The sequence below is a fragment of the Dasypus novemcinctus genome, chromosome 2 (genome assembly GCF_030445035.2).
Source record: "Dasypus novemcinctus isolate mDasNov1 chromosome 2, mDasNov1.1.hap2, whole genome shotgun sequence".
NCBI classification, from domain to species: Eukaryota; Metazoa; Chordata; class Mammalia; order Cingulata; family Dasypodidae; genus Dasypus; species Dasypus novemcinctus.
This window is the reverse complement of record NC_080674.1, coordinates 195,185,638-195,204,416: the sequence shown is the minus strand read 5'-3', so window position 1 is coordinate 195,204,416 and position 18,779 is coordinate 195,185,638. Positions and strand designations below refer to the sequence as shown.

The window sequence follows — 18,779 nt, the reverse complement described above, 5'->3', positions numbered from 1 at the left end:
CAAGCCAAAAGAAAAAAGACAAAACAGCACATACGGTATATTTCACAAGTTTCAACATAACGGGTTTCCTTTTACATTAGTTTTGTTTGTTTGTTTTTGTTTTGTTTTTTTACATTCTTCTAGGTTATCTACCTCCAAGGCTCAGCGGAGGGGGCAGTCGAGAGGATGGGTGGGGGCCGCAGGCCCACCCCGGGGACTCTCGGTCTGGCGGAAGTGCCTTCACTTGGGGCACCCTCCCTACTCTCTGAAACCCCACACTCCCCCCACCCCCGGGCCTGCGACTGACCGGGGCGCTGCTGACCGGAGCAGGGTGGGGCGCGGCCGCAGCCTGCCCCGCCCCCTGGGCGCTGAGCCCGCACTCTCCCCGGATACTGCGTCAAAAGCGTCTGGCTGTCGCATGGCGGCCCTCGTTGGCCCATCAGGCTGCCGACCCCACATCTCTGGACAGGCTCGGGGGCTACCGGCACCCTGGAGCAGCGCACAACGCTGGCGGCCCGCGGCCCGCGGGGCCCCGGGAGACGCCGGAGCGCGCGCGCGCGACCGCCGCTGCGGCTGCCGCTGGGGCTGCTGCTGCTGTTAGGGCTGGTGCCCCAACACGCTGCAGGTGAGGGCAAGGGGAGGGGTGAGGGGGATAGGTGGGAAGTAGTGGGGGGACCCGGGGCAGATCGTTCCCCCCCGGAGCGCGGGATAGGAGTGAGTGAGGTGAGGGAGATGCCTGAGAATGGAGAGCCTACTTCCGGGTTTGGGGGCGACGGTGACTGGGCCGGGGGCCGGGGTGAGTTGGGGAGCTAACCCCGGGTCTCGGGGCTGGTAGGGGCAGGGTCCCGGGCCAGGGCAAGGCCCCGGCTTGCCACGTCCCTCCACAGTTCCCGGCATCCGCCCTGCGGGCGGGGATCCCGGGGGGCGGGCGGGGATCCCGGGGGGCTGGAGGGGCTCGGCGGACTGGCAGTGACCTCCCGCCCGGGACCCACCGACGCCACAGATTCCGAGGAGGGAATCTGGATCCTCCTGGAGGACGCCGCTCGCGCTGGTCCCACAGGGGGCGCGAACTCCCGAAATAGCTCTGAGGAAGCTTTGGGTGGGGGCCGGGCCCACAAGTCCCCTCCTACCTAGCTGGCCCAAGCATATGCCATCTCAGTGTCTCTCGGGTTGCCTCAGAGTGCCCCAAAGAAAAAGAAAAAAGGGGGAGGCGGTCAAAAACTCCTCCTGAGGTCCCTGGCGGAGATCGGGGGTGGGAAGAGACAACGGGAATTTCTCTGACCCGGCCCGGAATTTCCACTCTTTCCCGATTTCGATTCTGCCCGCAAAGCTGGCAGACAAAGCGCGTGGGCCTGAGCATCTCCTGGATTCTCCCTCATCGCCCCCACAGAGTGCGTCCCAGCCCCAGCCGCACAGGGGCCCGAACAGTTAGTAGCGCAGGCCGGAAGAAGTGTCCACCGTCGTAGAAGAAATAAAAGCAGTGTTCTTTGTATCTGCTCTGTTCTAAATGCTTTACAGACAAGAAACCATTTCGTCTTCCACTTTACCACGTTTCACACTGTGAAAAAAAATTGCTTCGTTTTATAAATGACTAGAACTGGGCTCTGATAGAACGCTAGGTGGCAGCCTGGGATCTAGAGCTGGAATTTTAACCTTCAATACATAAAATGAAATACACAGACCAACCCAATTATATTGAAAGAAAGTCATAAGATATTTTTTAACTGAAAAAGATAAGTTTGTGTTAAGTAATATAGTACTGTTTCTAATTTAACACAGTAAATAACAGCAAAGCTAATTTCTGGAATCTACAAGTACTGAGAAGGTAAAGATTATTTCCAGGTGTCTGTCTGCAGCAAAGTTCATGTGGTTTGAAAACACCTGAGGTTTCTTTTGGGGACCAAGGTACAGATCTTACTAATCCTACTCACCTGAAAAACAAATCAGAATCAGGTTGCTGTTTACAGCATTTTATTCAGGCCCCCAAGATTGCTGCAATCACAAAGTGAAAGCACCTTGGAGGCCCAGGAGCTTTAGAAAGTTTTATAAACAGAAAGAAGGAAGTTGGCCGAGTTCTGTTGATTGGAGCAGGGACATGCCAGTGATAGGGGTGAGTTAGATGTAACTGGACTTGTTATTATAAGCTTTAACTAGTGACTTAACTGGCTTTTCCAGATGGAGCGCCTTAGTAGGGACTTTCCCAAGAGGATGTTTGTTAAATAATTTCATCTAGTTTGAGGAATTTAATTTTTGTGTCGGTTCTGAGAAAACCCAGGAGATACTTTTGATTATATTTATCACTACTGCGCTTTGCTTCTTCCAGTCATGGAACTGGACTAAATTTCAGCTACAGGTTGGTGAAATAAAGAGGTTATTTTTTTCCCCATCCAAATTGAAGTTCTTGAAGTTCTCAGGCTTACACAACCCCTGGGGATCTGTGGACCCCTCATTAGGAACCTCTGCCCTTTTTTCAGCCCTTCCCTTGGGCGATAATAGGGATATCCCTGTGATTCCAGTTCTGTGTAGTAGGGCTGGACATGGCCACATGGCAGGGGGAGTCAAGGCTGGCCCAAGAGGAAGGGATTCTGAGCCAAGGAGGAAAAAAGAGTGGAAAGACATAACCAGGTGTGCGCCAAGCTGTAGGTGGTGATGGCATGAGAGGAGAAGGTAGCCAGGGGTCCTGGCAGCCCCCTCACAAATACTTCTAATGCCAAGCCAGGAAGGCCTTTTAAGAGGTGAGGAGTAAGGAGATGACCTAGTCAGATCTGCAGAGTGGACAGTGGCTTTCAGAGAGCATGTATCATGAGTGCCATGTTGGTGGAATTCTGAGGCTCATAACATCCTATCATAAGGATATTATCACCATGGTGAAGATGAGGAACCTGGCTAGCCAAGGTCACACCAAGTCACATGGTTGGTTAGGGTTTGGACCCTAGCAGACTGGCTCTGGGATCCATGCTGCCTTGAGAAAGAGCACAGGCAGGCAGTCCTGACCAGGAGAGAAGGGAGAAGACAGAACCAAGCAGTGGTCCTTGGGATCATGAACACTAGAGACTTCTTAATTACAGATTAGATGATTACAGAGTTGGTTGTGGCAAACGTTGGAATTGGGGGCTAAGAAGGGCATTGCCAGGTATCTGGCCCCGGCAACTGGCTGGGGGAGTGCTGCTGACATTGAGACAGGAGAAGCAGGGAGGGCAGACTGGAGGTGGGGGTGTGTTAATGGGACGTCAAGGGATTGTGACCTCTGAGACGTCTAGTTTTTCTCTCACCCCCTCAGTTATCTCTGCAGGCTCTTCTCTTCTCATCTGGCTCTGCTGCCCCCTTCCTGCCCTGCACAGCTGTCCCACCCTATCCCAGAGCTCCGTGTCCCAGTCATGCTAATCAAAGCCACATCCTTTCTGTGCCCAGTCCTTTTACAATATCAGCTACTATCCCACTTTTCAGATGGGCAAACTGAGGCCCTGTCTTCTTTCTTTCCTCTCCATACACATCTCCTGCATTCTGTTGGGGAAATATAATTAAAAATACCCCCCCCACCACCACCAAAGAAACTTCTCCACAAAGGTGCAAGAAAAAGACAATTTTATTATTGAATAGGCATTGAACCAGACTGGGATGTGCATCACAGGCAATCTGTAGAAAGATTACAAAGGAAGAAACCTCTACCTTTTGTATAGTCAGATACAACCTGTTACAAACATGTTCTCAAGATAAATGGTAGCTAGTCGTCAAGTAAGAGAACATGACAGCAGTATCTGTCACACATAGTTAATCTTAAGTTCATCAGGTAATTGGGGTCACCTATGTTTTTGGTAATTGCCTCTGTTCAAAGGAATAAAAAAAACTTCTCATTTTTATGACCAAAGTAGATAGTTACAATTTGGAACCTGATGCCTAAGTTAAACTTGGGGTAGATCAGGGTGCTATCTTCCATGATGTTTTACATTTCAGAGAGATGGCTCCCAGGTCCTTGGGCTATAGAGCCAGCAAGAGACTTGGGTAGTTTTTAGAAGATTTATATATATCTCAAAGAGGCAGAGAGAGAATTTACAATTTTAAGTCTTTTTAATGGAAAATGTTCTAAGATGAGGAAGAGTCTCTTTCCCTTTTTGCACCAGGGGAAAAACTTTCTTTTTTCTTTTTTCATTTTGTATTTACCCTTAAAATTTGCAGTCTGCTCTTGACCTTGGTTTTCCTGAACATACCACACTCTTCACTCCAGGCATTCCCACTTGCTAGTCCTTCTTTTTGTTCAGAGCAATCATTCCCAAACTTCAGTGTGTCTCAGAATCACTCAGGAGTTGGTCAAACTGCGGAAAGCTGGGCTCCTCTGCAGAGCTTCTGACTCAGTAGCACTGGGGTGGGGCCCAAATATTTGCATTTCTGACAAGTTCTTGGTGGTACTTGTACAGCTTGTCCAGGGACACTTTGACTCACTTGCCTGCACCCTTCTTCCCTCCCCATCCCATCCCACCTGCCTAGTTACTCTAAGCCTGTAAGTGTAAGTTTTCTTCCAGATTTCAATTTACAAGGCCCCTGACCCCTAGATCCCTCCCCATTCCAGTGTGTTCCCTAGAGCCCGGTACCTCCCTAACAACTCAAGTTATCCCCTGCTTGCCTTATTGGACTTGCTTGTTTAATTGTCCCTTTTCCCTGCCACACCTTGAGCGCCATGTCTGTATTCATCTCTGTGTCCCCATGTGATCCCCCACCTAGCTTACAGTGCATGCACCATAGATATTTGTCAAATGAATGTTGAAATGGGAGAGTCGGGGTCAGGCAACAGGTTTGAGAGGTCACAGCATGTGGCTGAGCATCATCAATACAAGAGCAAGTTAGTGGCCAAGCTGGGCAGTGCTGGGAAGGTGCGGGTTCTCCACCTGGCAGCACCTGAGTATACCCAGGAGCTTTCAGCACATGCCTGTGCCCAGGACCCGCCACAGACCAACTCAGTGTCATTGCCAGGATTCTCAAAGCTCCCGGGTGACTAAAGAGGGCAGCCAGAGTGGAGAACCACTGGCAGGGGGGTGTACCAGGCCAAGTAGGCAGGACAACCTGAGGTCAAAGCCCCAGTGGTTGACAGTATATGTTTTGAGAGTTATCCTTACCTCTCCCCATTTCCCCCTTTGCCAGAGACTCCCTGGGGGCTGCCATTGGTGGCTGATAACCCATCTCCTATGGCAAAGGAAGTGATGGCACAATTGGCCAGCCTGAAGTTAGAAAAGAAGCCGTGGCCTGGAGGTAAGACTCCCCCCACCCCACCCCACCCTGGCTGTTGGAGAAGGGCAGGAATGGGGGAAGGCTGGAGCCTCCAGCCACAGGGGTGGTTTTAATAGTCTTGAAATCTAGGTAGACTGTCTGGGATGAGAGCTGGGGTTAGCCTCCAGTGCCTACTCAGGCAACTTGCCCATCCCCTTGTCTCCTCACTCCCTCTGTCTCTCTCCTACTGCCTCTTTCAGAATTAAAGGGGAGAGACTAATATGAGATAAGGAATATAAGGAACAAATACAAGCATAGGGGAAGGGCTCACAGATATCACTTATCTCATGTAAGTACTATAAGGAACAAATACAGTGATATCTGTGAGCCCTTCCCCTATGCTTGTATTTGTTCCTTATATTCCTTATCTCATTTACTGCTCATTGTGCTATGGGGCAGATGGATTAATTGCCTCTGCTGAACAGATGAGGAAATCAAGACCTGGAACTGTTAAATACATTCCTTAAGGTCACATATAGCTCGTGGCCCATGCCACTTGTATTGTGGCAGGTGGGACAGATGCAAAATAATGTCCTAGGAGTGGGGGCTGTGTATCTCTTTCCCACTACCACAGAGCAATACCCCGATACCCAGGATGGGCATTAGATGCCGGGACTTAGCCCATGGGTGGAAGCAGTCCAGGGCAGAGCAGAAGCCAACCGTGGGAACCAGAGCCCCCATGGCAGGGAGGGTGAGTGCAGAAACTGTATCCAGGCTGTTCTAGATACCATCTAGACAACCCTGCGCAGTACCCAAGATTCAGCCCCTCCTTACACCCCTTCTGCTATTACACCCATTTGCACCCATTCACACCATCATGTTTTTTTTTTTTTTGGCCTCCATTATTGTGGTAGCCAAGCACCCTACCACAGTCTTGCTCCTGCCTCAGGACCTTTGTAGTTGCTGCTCCCACTGCAGACCTAGAAAGCTCTTCTACCAGATCTTTGCATGGCTCCATCAGATCTTGATTCAAACATCTCCTTTTTGGAGGTAGTCTTCCCCTTCTACTTTGATCTAAAATGTCAAAGCCCTCCCCTAACATGTTATATTTCCCATCCCTAATCACTGTCCAACCTAATCATACACTTCACTTATTTATTGTACTCATTCCACATTTGTGTAAGCCTCCTAAGAGCGGGGATTTCAGGATGTTATCCTTACCACAGCATGCCCAGGTAGGGCCTAGGGGAGTGCCAGATAAACAGTAGGTGCTCAGAAAATACTTGTTGAGTATGTGTGTGAAGGGGAGAGGGGTGGGATGGGGGAAGCCAGGTCACCTCTAGGCAGTATGGTCTAGGCTGCCTGGTTGGGCAGGGAATGCTAAGGCGGTAGGATTTGCTGAACCAGCTTAAACCATGGCCAGGGTGGAGCTTGGAGAGGGCAGAGACTGGGGAGATGCTTTGGGGAGATGAGGATGCTTCTATAACCTCAGCCACAGGGCTTCAGCCCGAAGTGTATTTACTAAAGGGTGGGAAGTGTATTTACTAAAGGGTGGGTGAACCAGAGGCCACCTGGAGGAGCCATTAAGTACCAGGGACTTGAAGATCTGGGTGTGTATTCCAGCCCTGCCTTTTATGACTCAACTCATGTGAGCTTGGCAGGTGACTTTGCCTCTCTGTGGCTTGATTTCCCCTTCTGCCATAGGCCAACCACAATAGTACCTTCCTCGTAAGGTTGTGACAAGGATGAACTGAGCCAACATTTTGTAAAGGACTCTGACCAGAACCCAGCACATAGTGCTGTAGAAGTGTATTGTAAATCTTAAAAATAGTTCGTTGCTAGACATGCCTCATTTTTAACCAAAAATTCATAAATAGTAAGTAAATTCTGCACATACCCAAACAAAACAACCAGATGGTATGTATTGCTACCTTCCTCACCATTCCCAACTTTGGGTTTACTTGCTTTTTTCCACCTTTCACTTGTTGGTGCCTCTGCTGCCTCTCCTTGTTTCAGTGCTGGGAGAAACAAGCTCCCCTGCATCCCCACTCTGCATCACTCGGGTCCCTCTCTCAGCAGTGGCTCAGCGGATGCACCGCAGCTTTCAGAGCTTTCCTCCCAGGTCAGACCTCCCCAGGAGTGCTTTTTCCTTCCTGTATTAGGGCTGCTGCAACCATGACCTCCAGTGCTCACAAGATGCAACTCACTTTCATTTAATACTATGTGTATTGGCTTCCTGTTGCTGCTGTAACAAATTGCCCCAAACTTCATGGGCTTGAAAACAACATACGTTTTTTCTCTTACAGTTTTAAAGGTCAGAAGTCCAAATGCTTTCACTGAGCCAAGCCAGGATGTCACCAGAGCTTTGCTCCCTCCTGAGAGTCAAGGGGATAATCTGTTTCCTTTCCTTTTCCACCTTCTGTAGCTGCATTCCTTGCATTTCTTGACTGATGGCCCCTTCTTCCCACCACAAAGCCAGCAGCACAGCATCTTCAATCTCTCTCTTCTCCATCCTCACATTGCCTTCTCCTATAGACATGGTGCTGTTACGACTGTTACAGTCTGTAATTATATCTCCCTCTGCCTCCCTCTTGTAAGGACACTGTGAGGACATTTCAGGCTGACCCAGTCAATCCAGGATAATCTTCCCTTCACCTAATCAAATCTGCAAAGTCCCTGATACCACATGTTTTAGTTTCCTCGGCTGCTCAAACGAATACCATGAAATGGGTTGGTTTAAACAATGGGAACTTAATTGGTCATGATTTTGAGGTTGGGGAAAAAGTCCAAACCAAGTCATCATCATCATCCCCAAAGACTGTGGTGTTCTGGGACTGGCTACTGGCACTCTTTGGCCCTGGGCTGCTCTGTCACATGGCAATGCACATGGTGGCCTCTCGTGGACTTTTCCTTCTCTTCTGGGTTCATTGAATTTCAGCTTCTTGCTTCCCTTGGCTTACTCTCTGTCTGAATTTCACTCCACTTTTTTTTTTTTTTAAAGATTTATTTTATTTCTCCTCCCCACCCCCATTGTTGTGTGTTCTTCTGTATCCACTTGTATTCTCGGCAGCACCAGCAATCTGTCTCTTTTTCATTGTGTTATCTTACTGCGTCAGCTCTCCGTGTGTGCAGCACCACTTTCGGGTGGGCTGTGCTTTTCTCGTGCCAGGCGGCTCAATGTGGGGTACACTCCTTGTGCGTGGGGCTCCCCTACGCAGGGGCACCCCTGCATGGCACAGCACTCCTTGCACACAGCAGTGCTGTGCATGGGCCAGCTCACCACATGGGCCAGGAGGCCCCTGGGTTTGAACCTTGGACCTCCTGTATGGTAGGCAGATGCTCTATCCGTTGAGCCATGTCCACTTTCCTCATTCCACTTTTAAAGGACTCTAGTAATAGGATTAAGGCCCATCCTGATTGAGGTGGGCCCCCCGTTACTAAGGTAGCCTCATCCAAAGGTCCTCCTCACAATGGTTCACACCCACAGGAATGGATGAAGTTTGTTTTGTTTTAAGGTTTTTTAAAAAAATCTATCCCCCCCACCCCACCATTGTCTGCTCTCCATGTTCATTCACTGTGTGTTCTTCTGTGTCCGCTTGTATTCTTGTCACAGGCACCAATAATCCATGTCTCTTTTTGTTGCATCATCTTGCTGCATCAGCTCTCCCTGTGTGCGGCACCACTCCTGGGCAGGCTGCACTTTATTTTCGCACGGGGCAGCTCTCTTTGCAGGACACACTCCTTACGCGTGGGGCTCCTCTTCGCAGCACAGCACTCCTTGCCCACATCAGCACTGCGCGTGGGCCAGTTCGCCACACAGGCCAGGAGGCCCTGGGTTTGAACCCTGGACCTCCTATATGGTAGGCAGATGCTCTGTCAGTTGAGCCACATCCACTTCTCTGGATGAAGTTTAAGAACATGTTTTTCTGGGGACCATGCAGCTCCAAACCACCAAACCACATAAGGTAACATGCTTAGGTTCCAGAGATATTTTAGGGGACATTAATTACCCTACCACACTCTGCTTCCTTAGATGTGGAGAGGAGACAGGACAGAAAATCTGGGAAATCATCAGGAGGCCCAGCAGCTACCCAAGGACGCAGTCTCTTTTACCCCGCCTCCTACACAGGACTGGCAGGGGAAAGAGCCAAGGAGTGTGTGGTTCCCCTAGACACAAAGAAGTTGCAGCCTGGGTTCTCCCCAGTATCTTATACCATACTTGTCACAATAGCCCAGTGCCAGTTCACAGCTCTCAGCTCAGGAGCATTCCCAAACAGTGCAGTCACTTGCCTTAAAGTAAGCTTCCAAACAACTAAAAATTGTTATCACATCGTTTTGAATCGAAAGGTGGGAAATCAGATACATTTATACAGATGAATGTTAAGTCGGAGTAAGTAGGCTCTGAGTGAGGGTCTGAGAAACTTTCTAGGAATAAAGTTCACGTGCCTTAGTGCACAAACTTTGCCATGCCATCAGTGTTTTACCGATTGATTGGATTGATTGACTCTTCATTTGTTTAGACTATTTGGATGTCCTTTCTTTTGCTGCTGTTGTTTTTTTTTAACCAAATGCCCAGTTCTGAATCCTGCCGTCTGTTTAGGTTTCCCATCACTCCCTCCCGGGTCACACCCATTCCTGGTGCAGATCCTGAGACCAGTTTCCACCTTTCCACAGGGACCCATTCTCTCCACTACCACTACCTGGCCCTGTCAGAACCAGGCCCAGACCTCCCCGAGTTTCTGGCTGTGGGCTACGTGGACGACCAGCCCTTCATCCGGTATGACAGCCGTCTGGGCAGAGCCGAGCCGCAGGCCCCGTGGATGGCACCTGTGGAGGCCCGGTACTGGGAGACGGAAACCCAGAAGCAGAGGGTCTGGGAGAAGGTGCAGCAGGTGGAGGTGTGGACCGTGATGGGATACCACAACCAGAGCAGCGGTACGTCCAGCGGGGAGCCCTGTCTGGGGGCGCAGCTCAGCTCCCGCCCCTCCCCCACCGTTGTTTTTAAGGGCAGGTCCTACTTCTTGGACAGGCTGCATGTTGCGCTCCCTGCAGCCCGGGCCTGTCCACTAGGGGGCAGATGCTGGTAAGCCCTAGCGCTTTCCTGATCTTCTACCTTCCCAGGCTCTTCCCCGCCCACGACCAAGCAGGGGAGATGAGCAAGGGCTTTCGAAGTTTATTCTGGCTCCGTTTGCAGTCGGGCATGGGGTCTGCAATGCCACCCTCCTTTCCCCATCCTAGGCTCCCCCTCTACTACCCAGGGTTCCAGACCTCAGCCCACTGGGGGAGCTTTTTTTCCTGCCCTGTTCCTCAAACCCCCAAACACACCCCTGCCCCAGGCACTCAAAGGCCACCTCTGCTGGGCAATGGAAGGGTGACCCGATGAAGTAGGCAAACAGCTGCAGGCGGGAAAAAGAACCCGGGTGAGGAGGGAGACAGATCCACATGGGGACCTCTACTCAGCGAGGGGGAGGGGAGGCATTCCTCATCTCTGGGACATACTCATGCCCCCTTCAGGGAACATTGGTGACATTAAATAAAGCCAGGTGTGGAAACCAGCTTCTCACAGCGTACTCTGAGTGTGAGTTCACACTCCTCCTCTGTGCCCAGGAACCCAAATGAGCAAACTAAAAGCCAGGGTCCCCAGAGGCCTGAGAAGAATTGATATAAAGGAAGGAGACTGAAAAGGGCTATAGGTCAAGGGACGTTTCTGCTCTGACCAGGGCAGTGGAGCTGTGCTGGGCCAGGGCTGGGTGGGAGAAGCCCAGAGCCTCCAGTATGAACTTAACTGAACCCCACGTGACCAGGCTAACTGCCAGGCTCACCCGGTTCCACATTTTAACATCTCTGAAATCAAAGCATGTCTTACTCTTACCACTGAGGGCACCGTAACACCCATAAGTGGTAGAGTTTCTTCCTTCTTAGTGGCATATTAAAAACAATGAATCTTATCATTATGAAATTTGTTGTTCTTCCCAGATGAGGAGTCTGAGGTTCAAAGAGGCTCAGGAGGCTTCTCAGCCCTGGCTGCTCCTGAGAATTACCTGGGGAGCAATTAAAGAAAAAACTGCCAATTCTCCACTCTCTCCCCCACCCTTTGGGAGCCCCAGATCCTCTCCTCCCAGCCCGGACGGGTGGCGGGAGTCTCCCCAGAGGCCAGGGACTCCGCCCCGGTGGCCCTCGGGTATCACAGCCTTCTTGTCCGGCATGCCCAGGCATACACAGTGCACAGCGTATGTTCGGCTGCGAGATCCAGGAGGATGGCCACACCAGCAGCTTCTGGCAGTTCGGCTTTGATGGGCAGGACCACCTGTCGCTGGATCTGGAGACGCTGAGCTGGGTGTCCGCCGAGCCTGTGGCCGTGAGGACGAAGCGCTGGTGGGAGATGGAGCGCTGCTATGCTGAGTACGACAAGGCCTACCTGGAGGGCCTCTGCCTCACCTCCCTGAACAGATACCTGGAGCTGGGAGGCCAGAACCTCACCCGGCGAGGTAAGGGCCGGCCCCCGGGAATCCAGAGAGTAGCCACACTCCTCACACTTGTGAGCGCTGCCCCACTGTACAGTTAGGCCTGGCAGGGCAGGGAGGATAAGCTATTGTCCCTCTTTCTCAGACAGACCCGCCGAGGTCCAGAAAGGTGGTTGACAGCAGAATGGGCCCAAAGCCCAGACTTCTGGAGTTCTGGGGTCTCCCCTGCCTCACAGAGTGGTCTTGAGTAATTAAGCCCCTGGCTGTGGGCCTCCCTTTCTCCATCTGTAGAACAAGTGGGCTCAGGAGGTCTTTTTGTAGCCAGTTGGTCAGAAGCTTGGGTGGCGCAGGAACCCCCAAACTTGCAGCTGATGTCTGAAATAAGGGCAGTCTTCTGGCAACTGTAAACTTAGGTTTAACTTCTGGTAGTTAGAGGCAGAATTGCAGTGTACTTGATGTCAGAAGGTATCACAGGGGTTTACCGTCCTGTGGTTCTGCTCCTTGGGAAATGGACCCCGGGCTCCAGTGAATGCATCCCTCACCAGCCCGCAGACCCCTTAAGGCTGCCAGGCTAACGGAGCCCCTTCATCCCTCTGCTCCTATACAAGCCTCCTTGTGCTAACCATGCTCCCCAGGCCCCAGTCTCTTCAGCAGGGCATCCTAAACTTCTCCTGTCCCCATCCACCAGACCTGGAGGTACAGGAGGTGGCAGCTCTGAGACACAGGCCTGGGGCAGACAGTGGGGAAGACTGGTGCTTGGGGGTGTTGGGTCCTGCAGGTGCTGCAAGCTACAGAGGTCAGGGAGACTTTCTAGGAAAGTGGGGCTGGATCAGAGTGCCCAGCACCCTGTAAATGATTATTGATTGAGTGGATGTGCTGTGAAACAGCTGTGACAATAGAGAAGACATTCCTTGAAGGGTTGACAGGGCAAATAGCCAGAAGGAGATGATGTGAACATAAGAGGAAATGGTGGATCAGAACTCAGACACTGGAGCCCAGCCCTCCAGGTCCAGAGCCAGTTCTATGACTCACTGGCTGTGTGGCTTTGGGCTAATTATTTGCCCTCTCTGTACCTGCCTCCCCAGAGCATCATATTGATGTGTGTTAAATAAGTGAGTGTTGACCTCATTTGGTGCTAGGTGTTAATTCGTAGCCCTTTACCTGCATTATCTCATTGTATCCTCATATCAAGCCTAAGAAGAAGGAATAATTAATCCCTGTTTTATTTCCCTGGGCTGCTTAAAGCAGATACTATGAAATGGTTTAGCTTAAACAATGGGAATTGTTAGGCTGCTTACAGTTTGAGGCCATGAAAATGTCCAGATCAAGGAATCATCAAGGCCATGCTTTCTTCCCAAAGACCAGCTGCCAGTGATCCTTAGCTCCTCTGCCACATGGCAGGGCACATGGTAGCATCCGCTGGTCTCTCCCAGGTTCCATTGCTTTCAGTTTCTTGCTTCCATGGTGCGCACACATGTGCTTTCTCTCTCTCTCCCTCCCTCCCCCTCCCCCCATATATAAAGGACTCCAGTAAGAGGATTAAGACCCCTCCTGATTGGTTCACACCTTAAAGGAAGTAGCCTGGTCAAAAGATCCTTTACTTATTGTAAAATTAGTCCACACCCACAGGAATGGATTAAGTTTAAGAACGTTTTCCTGGGGTACATAGAGCTCCAAACCACTACAATCCCACCTACCCTTGAGAAATAAGGGAATTAAGGCATCTCCCTCTGGAATGGGTTGAGCTGGGCTTCAAACCCAGGATCTCTGGCTCCTAAGCCCGCATTGCTAAACAGCCAACTCTAAGGTGAGGGGAGGATCATCCTTGTCTTCATTTAACAAACACCTATTAGGCATCCACTGTGTACATGAGGAAATATGCAAAACCTTTGAGAAAACTCCAGGGTCTCTAGGAAGAAGGGGTGAGTGTGTCCATACAGGACCCAACAGCCCACCAGGAGTTAGGGGTGGGAGGTCACATCCCCGACATGAGAATTCCCAGGACAGTGCCCCTTTGGGACAGTTGGAGATGGGTCAACCACGCCTCCAATGATAAATTGAATGCACCAACCATTAGCTGAATGCACCACCTATCTCTGTCTCCTCCCTGGAAGAAGACAGAGGCACAGGGCATTAAGACATGGCAGGTAGCAGGCAGAGGGCAGCACTAACCAGCCTTCCTCATCTCCTCCTCTCTCTGCAGAGCCTCCCAAGGTACAGGTGACAAGGCACCTGGCCCAGGATGGGGGGGCCATGCTGAGGTGCTGGGCCTGGAGCTTCTATCCAAAGGACATAACACTGAGCTGGTGGCTGGGTGGGGAGGAGCTGGCCCTCGAGACCGAGTACGTGGAGACGCGCCCCAGCGGCGATGGCACCTACCAGACGTGGGCAGCCGTGCACGTGCGCAAAGGAACAGAGGCTCAGTACACCTGCCATGTGCAGCACCCTGGCTTGAACCACACACTCACTGTGGCCTGGGGTGAGGACCTGGGGCTTAGCTGGGGGTGGGGAGAGGTGGGGCAGGGAAGGGCCCCAGGGCACCTGGAGAAAGCTCCATGGTCTGGTGACCGGGGGGACGTGCCCCTTTTTCCTTCCTTTCTTAGAACCGCCTGCTTGTTGTGGACCCATCACTGTGACTGTCGCTGTTTTGGCCATCATCCTGTTGGTGGCTGGAGTTCTGATGTGTGCCAAGTGGCTCCGAGGTCAGTGGGGAAGAAAAACCGGGGTGGGAGGCCCTCTTGCGGAGTCTGCCCGGAGAGATCTGTGCAGCCTGTAGAGAGGAATGCTCAGCTCCCCATCCCTTCAGCCAGGATTGTTCCCACCTGGGGATCAGAAACTACTGCTAAGACGCTGCCTCCCTCCCACCCCTTCACCTTCAGAAACCTCCTCAGCCCAAGAATGCCCACCCCCCAGCCACACCCACCCCTGTGGGCCCTGCAGATCCCACAGTCAGGGGAAAACCACTGGGTCTGACCTTGAACGGGACCTGGGGGTGCGGGGAAGGTGGAGGTCCAGGAGCCACCTTACCTCCTTTCTCCCCACCTCTGCCTACTACCTAGTCTCTGGTTTTGTGTTTTTTTTTCCCCACAGCCAGGATGAAGCCATCTTACGAGCCAGCAGCAGGTGATTGTGGGATGGGATAGGGTTGGAGGAGGAAGCCCCAAGGGCTGGAGGTGCTCCCAGTCATGGCAGAGATGCCTTAGAAGCAAAGATAGGGTGCACAGGGTGGGGGAGGGGGGCGTCTTCCCAGTCTCTCACCCTGGTCTCAGCCCTCTGCCCCCCTCCCACTGTCCTGGCCCATTCCTGGCAGCAGCCAGGGATCTCAAGCATGGATAGAGAGCAGTGAGCCCTGGGGGTGTGGGCGGAGGGGGTGGGGAGTGCTCTGGGAAGCTCTGCCCTGGGTTTGGGGGAGGGTCTCAGTGAGGGTGTCCTCACCTCCCTCCTTCCTGCCTGCAGGTGGAGAGAGCCCCTAGAAATCCCAAGGGCCAGCGAGAGCAGAGACTGTCCAGGATCTCTGCTGATGGAAGTTCACTGCTACAGGACCGAGGGGGTGTTTCGTGGGGTGTTTGGGGGAGCCTGGGGGCCCCCTGTACTGGTTGGCTGACAGGTGTCAATCTGACCGTGAGGTACCCACTCCTTTCCAAACCCGAGCTCTCCTCAGCCCCATCAGCCCCACTTCAGGCAGAACCAGGATTCTCCAGGGAAACAGAACCTACAGGAGATATCTATAAATATGCAATTTTATAAAAATTGTCTCTCACAACTGTGGAGAAGGGCAAGTCCAAATTCTGTAGGGCAGGCTGCAAGCCAGTAAGTCTGATGAAGGTCCTCGATGAATTCCCCAAGAGAAGCCCCAAGAGAAGCCGGCTGGCTGACAGAGAGGTGGAAATTCTCTCTTCTAACTGTGAAAAACATCACTTCTCTTGTTAAGGCCTGCAACTGATTGGATGACAGTCACTCACTGCTGAAGGCATTCTCCTCAGTTGATTGTAGGTGTCCTCAGTCATAGATGCAATCAACTTCTTAAGATTTAAGTCCATGAAGTATCCTCACAGTAACAAATAGGCCAGTGCTTGCTTGACCAAACAACCGGGCAGCATTACCTGGCCACGTCGACTCATGAGCCTAACTAACCATCACACCATCCTCCTGAAGTCCTTTTAAAAATCTGATTGTTTCCTATTAAGAGGGTTAGGGAATGGGCAGTGATGATAATTCCTTGGATCTGTGGAACGCTTGACAGTTTTCAGAACGATCTCATATATGCGTAAACCACACTTGAGCCTCACAGATACCCTAGAGTATGGCAATGTTATTCTCCTCCCCACTTCCCCAACGTGGAAACCAAGGCTCCGAGCAGTTAAGGAAGAGCAACACTCCGGAAGGAATTATGGGCACAGTATCCTGCATCCACGTGCCAGCACCCACAAGAAATCAACAGAATGTCTGCCTTCTTTTTATAAATACCTTCTTTATGTATATAGATCCCCTTTTGTAAAGAAAGAGAAGAATGTTGAGGAATGTGTGTGGGATGGGGGGCGGAGGGTGTGAGTACAGATGTGTGCAAGGGTAGCATATGAATATGGGGGTGAGTGGGGGGTGTGAATGTGTAGGGAGGTATGTGTGAGGGGGTATGAATGAAGACGTATGCATGGAGGAGTGTGTATGAGGGTGTGTGGCTGTGTATGTGAGTGGGGGCTGATGTGAGTGTGTATAGAGGTGTGTGTCCTTGTTTATGTGTGACGTTCAGAGGGACAGATGCCCAGGGGCCTGTGAGTTACCCCTGGGCAGATGGAGGATGAGAAACAACAGTCCATAATTTCCTTCCAGTCCTGTTGAATGGCTGGAATTTTTACAGTGAGTCCATGTTACTTTTATAATAAGGAAAAATCCTGTTTTCACTGTATCCTGTGGAAATGCTTTTAAGTGTCTGATCTGGGGGGAGGCCCAGCCTCACCTTCCCTGCATTTTTCAGCCTCCTCCAAGAGCACATCTTTGATTATTCAGCAGTTACAGTCTCTGTCAAAGCGAAGAGTTAGAGACCCAGACCCAGAGGTGATGTGGGCTTGGAAGAGGAAGCGTCCCACTGTGTGGGACTGATGGATTTCAGAATGCACTAAAGGACCTCAAGGCCAGCTCCTGCTCCCCCAGGGCACCCTCTGCCTCTCCTACCTGACTAGTTCCTGCCAGGGGAGAGCCTGCCTGACCTCAAGGCATGATGGAGCCTCTCTGGCAGGACTTCTGAAACCTTCATGTTCTACAGCCCTTGGAGGCCAGAGCCCCAGGAAGAAAAGACTTGATACTAAAGGAGTTTCAGTTTCAGCCTGCAGGGGTGGACTGCAGGCCCTCAGTAGGGCGCTGGTAACTGACATATTTCATGGAAGGATGTCTTAAATGTCTGTCTGTAGTGATGCCAGTATGTACTGTGTACATCGTGTTAACCGTGAACCAAACAGGATTCTAAGCACTTTACACTTGCCAAATTGTTTAATCCTCATAGCACTCCTGTGTGGTAGAATGAATAATCCTGTGCTGCCGAGTGGTAGCGGAACTGGCCCAGTGTTCCCACAGCTGGTTCTGGCCAGAGCCCGGACATGAGGCCAAGCAGTCTGGCTACAGTCTGGTCCTTTCACCACTGCACCAGAAACCTCAGTTAATTACAACTGTATCATTCTGTAAATGGGTAGGTAAGTACAGGTCTGCAATCCCTTATCTGCAATTCTGACACCCCCAAACCTCCCAAAACAAAAGTTTCTTCCTAACTTTGGTATCAAAGTGTTACCTGAACTGAAACGAGGCTAGTCATACTTTTTACTTCCTCTAGTGTGCCTTTTCACCATTTTTCTGCAGAATTATGAGTGTAATTTGATTATGGGGTTTCATTCCAGACCCCTCTGGGAGTATTATATAATATCCAACATCTGCTTCTTCCTGCCCTTCTAAAGTCCAAAGAATTCCTAAATTCTGAAATGCATTTGGCTCCAAGAGTTTTGGGTAAGGGATTGTGGACCTGTATTAATAAGGTTTTGTAGAAATAAACATATTTTCACTGGCAAAAAACCCCATTGTCTGGCTGTATAGTAAGACGGGAGTCCCCATGCGAGATGGATCTAGGGTGAGGGGGCCCTCAGGGCGAAATCGCACTTAAGGTCTGCGGAGTAGAAGTCCAGCCTTCTTCCCTGGGGTGTGGAAGGAGTGAGGGCCGAGTCAGTCTGGGGAGAAGCAGGTTAGAGGCCAATGCTCCTGGCCGACCAACCGTGTCTCCACATGGATACAGCTGTGCCACTTTCCCAGTACCTCACCCAAGACCTTAGGCTCTCCATGAGTCCCCAGACTATGCAGCTCACCTTACCCATCCCCCATTCCCTCAGCCTTGAGTCCTGCGGGGGTAAATGCTAATCTTAAGACCAAAAAGGTTGACCTGCTTTTTGAATGCAGAGAGTTTGTAGAACTGCAGGGAGCCTTAGAAGCTCTTCTGTACCATGGGGACTTAACTCATTCCACTGGGATTTGCTTCTGTAAAATAATAATTTCCCCATTCTGCAAAAGTCTCCTCGACCAGGATCCTGAATACCTCTGGGGCTGCAGGACTGTAGAAGCCTCCCCTCCCAGATGAAGAAAAAGGGCAGAGCAGTGGGGCTTGTACAATCCCTGGGTGGCTCCTACAGCACAGCAATAAGGCCCAGGTCATCTGCCCTCCAAAGTCAAGGTCACATCACTCTTTTGAACGGCCTCATTGACTACTTGGCTTAGAACCTGACTCAGGGCAAGGACTGAGCCCTCTATGTCCTGGAAATCTGTATCCGTCAGGGTTCTCCAGAGAAACAGAACCAATAGGATATTTATTTATTTCAAGGAATTGGCTCACACAATTCTGGGGGCTGACAAGCCTGAAATTTGTAGGGCAGACTGGAAACTCGGGCATGATTTTAATGCTTGTCTTAAGGCAGAATTTCTTCTGTGGGAAACCTGTTTGTGCTCCTAAGGCCTTCAACAGATGGGATGAAGCCCACCAACATTATCAAGAGTACTCTTTTTTTTTTTTTAGGCAAAATACTTTGTTTTAATTTTTTTTTTTTTAGAAATCACCTTTGTGTGATCATTCAAACATGTATAAACATTTTAGATATCTTT

General features: G+C 50.9%; 1 protein-coding gene across 1 annotated transcript; it reads left to right on the top strand.

The window, feature by feature from the left end:
* The first annotated feature begins 143 nt into the window (after nt 1–143).
* On the top strand, nt 144–17,705 carry LOC101432034 (H-2 class I histocompatibility antigen, Q10 alpha chain-like). The gene is made up of 8 exons (XM_004468573.5): nt 144–604; nt 5,116–5,223; nt 9,856–10,116; nt 11,394–11,669; nt 13,849–14,124; nt 14,249–14,347; nt 14,736–14,768; nt 15,102–17,705. Exons 2-8 carry the CDS (start codon nt 5,160–5,162, stop codon nt 15,116–15,118), a joined length of 1,026 nt encoding a protein of 341 aa, XP_004468630.1. The 5' UTR covers nt 144–604; nt 5,116–5,159; the 3' UTR covers nt 15,119–17,705.
* Nucleotides 17,706–18,779: the final 1,074 nt, after the last annotated feature.

Bases quoted from the DNA above. Each gene is read 5' to 3' on its own strand.
- LOC101432034 (XM_004468573.5), top strand. From the start codon at position 5,160: ATGGCAAAGGAAGTGATGGCACAATTGGCCAGCCTGAAGTTAGAAAAG. The intron at 5,224-9,855 runs GTAAGACTCCCC...ACCTTTCCACAG, and splicing joins AAAGAAGCCGTGGCCTGGAG to GGACCCATTCTCTCCACTAC. The intron at 14,348-14,735 runs GTCAGTGGGGAA...TTTTCCCCACAG, and splicing joins GTGTGCCAAGTGGCTCCGAG to CCAGGATGAAGCCATCTTAC.